The following is a 3,785-nucleotide window of genomic DNA, read 5'->3' on the forward strand; positions in this document are numbered from 1 at the left end:
ACCTCCGATTATCACCACCACCAACCACCGATTACCACCACCACCTCCTCCCACCACCACCACCACCACCGCCTATTTAAGAAATGTAACAACATCAATGCAATTACAATTAAGTTCGATTACATAATAATTTTATCGAGTATAAAAGACGCCAGCCGCAACCTGATTCTGCCATGGGACCACTCCGGAGGTATTTTCCAACAAACCCTTCGCTTTAATTTGATTTTGATTGCTTCAATCGAATAGAAATCATCAAAATAGGGTTTTAATAGGAGTTACAGAGCCATGTTCGGTTAGGTCGATTTTCCAAAAAAATCCTAATTTACTAACCGAACTTCTTGAAAATGAAGAACACGAAGAACAGTTCGGTTCTATTGGATTTAAAACTAAGTCACCGAACTCTCTGTTCGGTTGTTTCACAAAAAAATTTAAAATTACAAAGTAACCGAACTCCACCCTTAGAACCGAAAAAAAAAACAAATCCAGTATAACCGAACTGTGTTGTTGTGGCCACTATGTTGAGTTCCAAAATAACCGAACTTAGCCAATAGAGTTCTGTTTGTTCACAAAAAATTTTAAAACTACAAAGTAACCGAACTTAGCCAATAGATGCTGGAACTTCACATTTTTGTTTGTTTGTTAAGTTCGGTAACTTCACAATTTTATCGCAGAAACTGAACTCAGAGTTCGGTTGGCTAGATGTTAGGTTTAAGTTTGCGAAAGAACCGAACTTTGTAAACTTATATACTCTTATATTACGTAAAGTTCGGTTAGATCAAAAGTGCATGCAGTTTGCGAACCAACCGAACATAACGTTGTAACTCCTAGAAATTATTAGAGAGTTCGGTAACCTGCGTGTTTGGAACAAGTAACCGAACTACACTTTCAGATGAGTTCGGTTACTTGTTCATGTCACGGGGCAACCGAACTACAGCTTCGGATGAGTTCGGTTACTTGTTCTTCATATAAAATAACCGAACTGTTCAAAATCCAGTTCAAATCCGGATCATTTTGAAAATTAACAAATATTCTAGGAGAGGATGGAGATGAAGAATCAGATGAGTTTTCATCATTTGAATACTCAAACTTAGTGAATTGGAAATAAAATTTATTTTCCATGTTTTTCTCCTTCATCTTCTCTAACTCTACTCTCTCAATAATTATACTCAACTAATAATAAACCCATCTTTTAATTTAATCTCACTAATTATTTTTAACTAAATCATTCACTAATCATAACCTAAAATTAATTAACAGGGTATATTAGGTATTAAATAAATAACTAGATATCGGGTGACCTAGAATTACTTCTAATGCCTTTACCCAAAATACAACCATGGTCCCCAAAAAAAACCATGGTCCCCAAAAAATCGTTCTTCCAAAACCAACAGGCCCATGTTGAGTTTCAAAACGAGCAGGCCCACGTTGAGATTGGGTTTTGTTGTTACCAGAAAACCGAGACGGAGCAAACTGAGAAACAGGCGATGCAGAAGACCTAGCTGGTGAAGAAAACTGTGATGGAGGCTGTCGAGATTGTGCATCTAGATTAGCAACTGGCTGAGAGTTCAATGTCTTTGTCTATTGGTCGATACGCCGCTCAAAAGTCAGTAGAAAGGTGAGAAAATCTTCCACAGTCATCGAGCTCATTGTGGTGGTTAACGACATAACAATAGCATCATAAGAACTGTCCAAACCATCTAAGAGACAGTGGCGGAGTTCTTTATCTGTAACCGTGGTGTTTGCAGCAGCAAGACTATCAACCAAATCTCGAGCATGATCAATATATGCTCTCATGGTTTTAGATCCCTTCTTTAAGCATACGTAACTCACAGTGCAGGTGATGTATTTGTGCATCATATTTGGAAACATACAGAGATTCAAGGGAGGTCCAGATTTCTTTGGCTGTTGTAAGACGATGAACATGACGAAAAACAGAAGGAGTAAGAGACGAAAACATCCAACTAACCAGGATCTTATCTTGTTTGGTCCATGGAGCAAAGGCATGATTGGGGGTTTCATCCGCAAGAGTAGACGCAGGGCAGGGTTTGGTACCGGTGACATGGCCATCTAAATCATAGCCTTGGAGATAGGGTAGAAACTGAGCTCGCCAGAGGGAATAGTTGGTTTCGTCGAGCTTAACTGTGATGATATGATGAGGTTGAGAAAACTGAACAAACGACATTACCGAAGATTGAGAAGAAGAAATAGTCGAGTTGAAGACAGCGGAAACGGTTGATGAGATGGTTGAGGATTCAGTTGACATGATGTAAGATCGAAGGTAGCTGATACCAAAAACCTTGGTCAATTGTCTTATTTTCTTTAGGTTAACTAGAAGAGAAGACAGAAAGAGACTGAATGTGTTTTATAAACTGAATTGTACAAATTTTACAGACGAAACACAAAGTGTTTATATACACAAACTTCCTTGCAAGGAAAGTATGTTTCCTAACTAAGCTTGAATTCCTAAAATACAACTTACTTGAGAAACAGGATACCGTGTGTTATTTTACACACGTAACATATGATGAGTTAACAATGACTCTGCTGATTCTAAAGGTAAGTTAAGTTTTCTTATTAGATCTAATGATTATCAGCTTCATTATTTTGAATATAGTGAGAGTAACGATGGTACACCTCTTCATAGGATCAGAAGAATCAATTTAACTACTCCATTTACATATGTTTATAAAGTTATTGGTTCGGCTAATGGTTTGGTCTGCATATATGGGTGGCAAGAACATATTACCTGCATTTGTAACCCTATGACAAAAAAATATGTTTCTCTTCCTACGAGAGATTATGATGGCAAGTATTCTCACTGTTCTGGCGGATTTGGTTACCTTCCTCTAACCAACGAGTATAAAGTTGTGCAATTGTATAGGACATGTACAAAACCTTATTTTATAGAGGCTGAGGTATACACCATTGGCAGTGGCACCGGGTGGAGAATTGCTTGGAGGTTGGATTTGAATTTTACATTTCCCCTGGGTACTGTTGAACGTGGTGTGTATGCAAATGGAGCTATTCACTGGAAGGCGGATAATAATAGTAACAGAAATGTTTTGGTTTTCGATTTGATTGAGGAAAGGCTTCGTGAACATCTTCCACCACCTCCTATGCCCCCAAATGGTATCTGGCTTGATTATTCTATAAGGGAGCTCGGCGGGGTTTTATATTATGCTGTCAAGCTTGTAGGAGGCAGAGGCAGACGCAGACATTCAGAAATACGGTATGATATATGGTTACTGAAACAGAAAAATGAAAATCTTGACATGACAGAGCAGGTAGAACACCAGCCGCTGGGTTGGAGTAAAGAGTTCAGTGTTCCTGGAAAAAAGCCGTTAGCTTTTACCAAGAGTGGTGGTGTTTTATGTTTCGATGAAAAGTCCCTCAGTGCAATGGCTTCAACCTCCCGCGGATCGAGAAAAAGAAAAGCTTCAACCTCTAAAAATCTTGTGGATTCTACTTTCCTTAGGCTAGTATTACCTCACAAGAACACCTTAATGTCCTTGATAGAAATTGGAAAAGAAGTATAAAAGTAATGGAGTCTGCTGAAATATGCAGAGACGGAAAGCCGCAAGTTACGAATAAATCAGCTTGCAAGATGATCCTTGGATACATTTATTAACCGGTAATCATTGCTATATATTTCGGGTGAAGTATGCAGAGATATGTTTCAACTCTGTCGTTAACTTTGTTTTGTCTTCAAATAGTGCTACTCTTTCAATTCTTTCCGAGAACTTCATACCTGCAATTAAGTATTTCCGTTTTATGTTACTTGCTCG

General features: G+C 38.3%; 1 protein-coding gene across 1 annotated transcript; it reads left to right on the forward strand.

Annotated features, from left to right (window-relative positions):
• Positions 1 to 2,240: 2,240 nt before the first annotated feature.
• LOC113331277 (F-box/kelch-repeat protein At3g23880-like) lies at positions 2,241 to 3,536 on the forward strand. The gene is made up of 2 exons (XM_026578003.1): positions 2,241 to 2,266; positions 2,615 to 3,536. The coding sequence occupies exons 1-2, from the start codon at positions 2,241 to 2,243 to the stop codon at positions 3,534 to 3,536; spliced, it is 948 nt and encodes a 315-aa protein (XP_026433788.1).
• The last annotated feature ends 249 nt before the right edge of the window (positions 3,537 to 3,785 follow it).

The sequence above is a fragment of the Papaver somniferum genome, unplaced genomic scaffold (assembly GCF_003573695.1).
Source record: "Papaver somniferum cultivar HN1 unplaced genomic scaffold, ASM357369v1 unplaced-scaffold_125, whole genome shotgun sequence".
NCBI classification, from domain to species: Eukaryota; Viridiplantae; Streptophyta; class Magnoliopsida; order Ranunculales; family Papaveraceae; genus Papaver; species Papaver somniferum.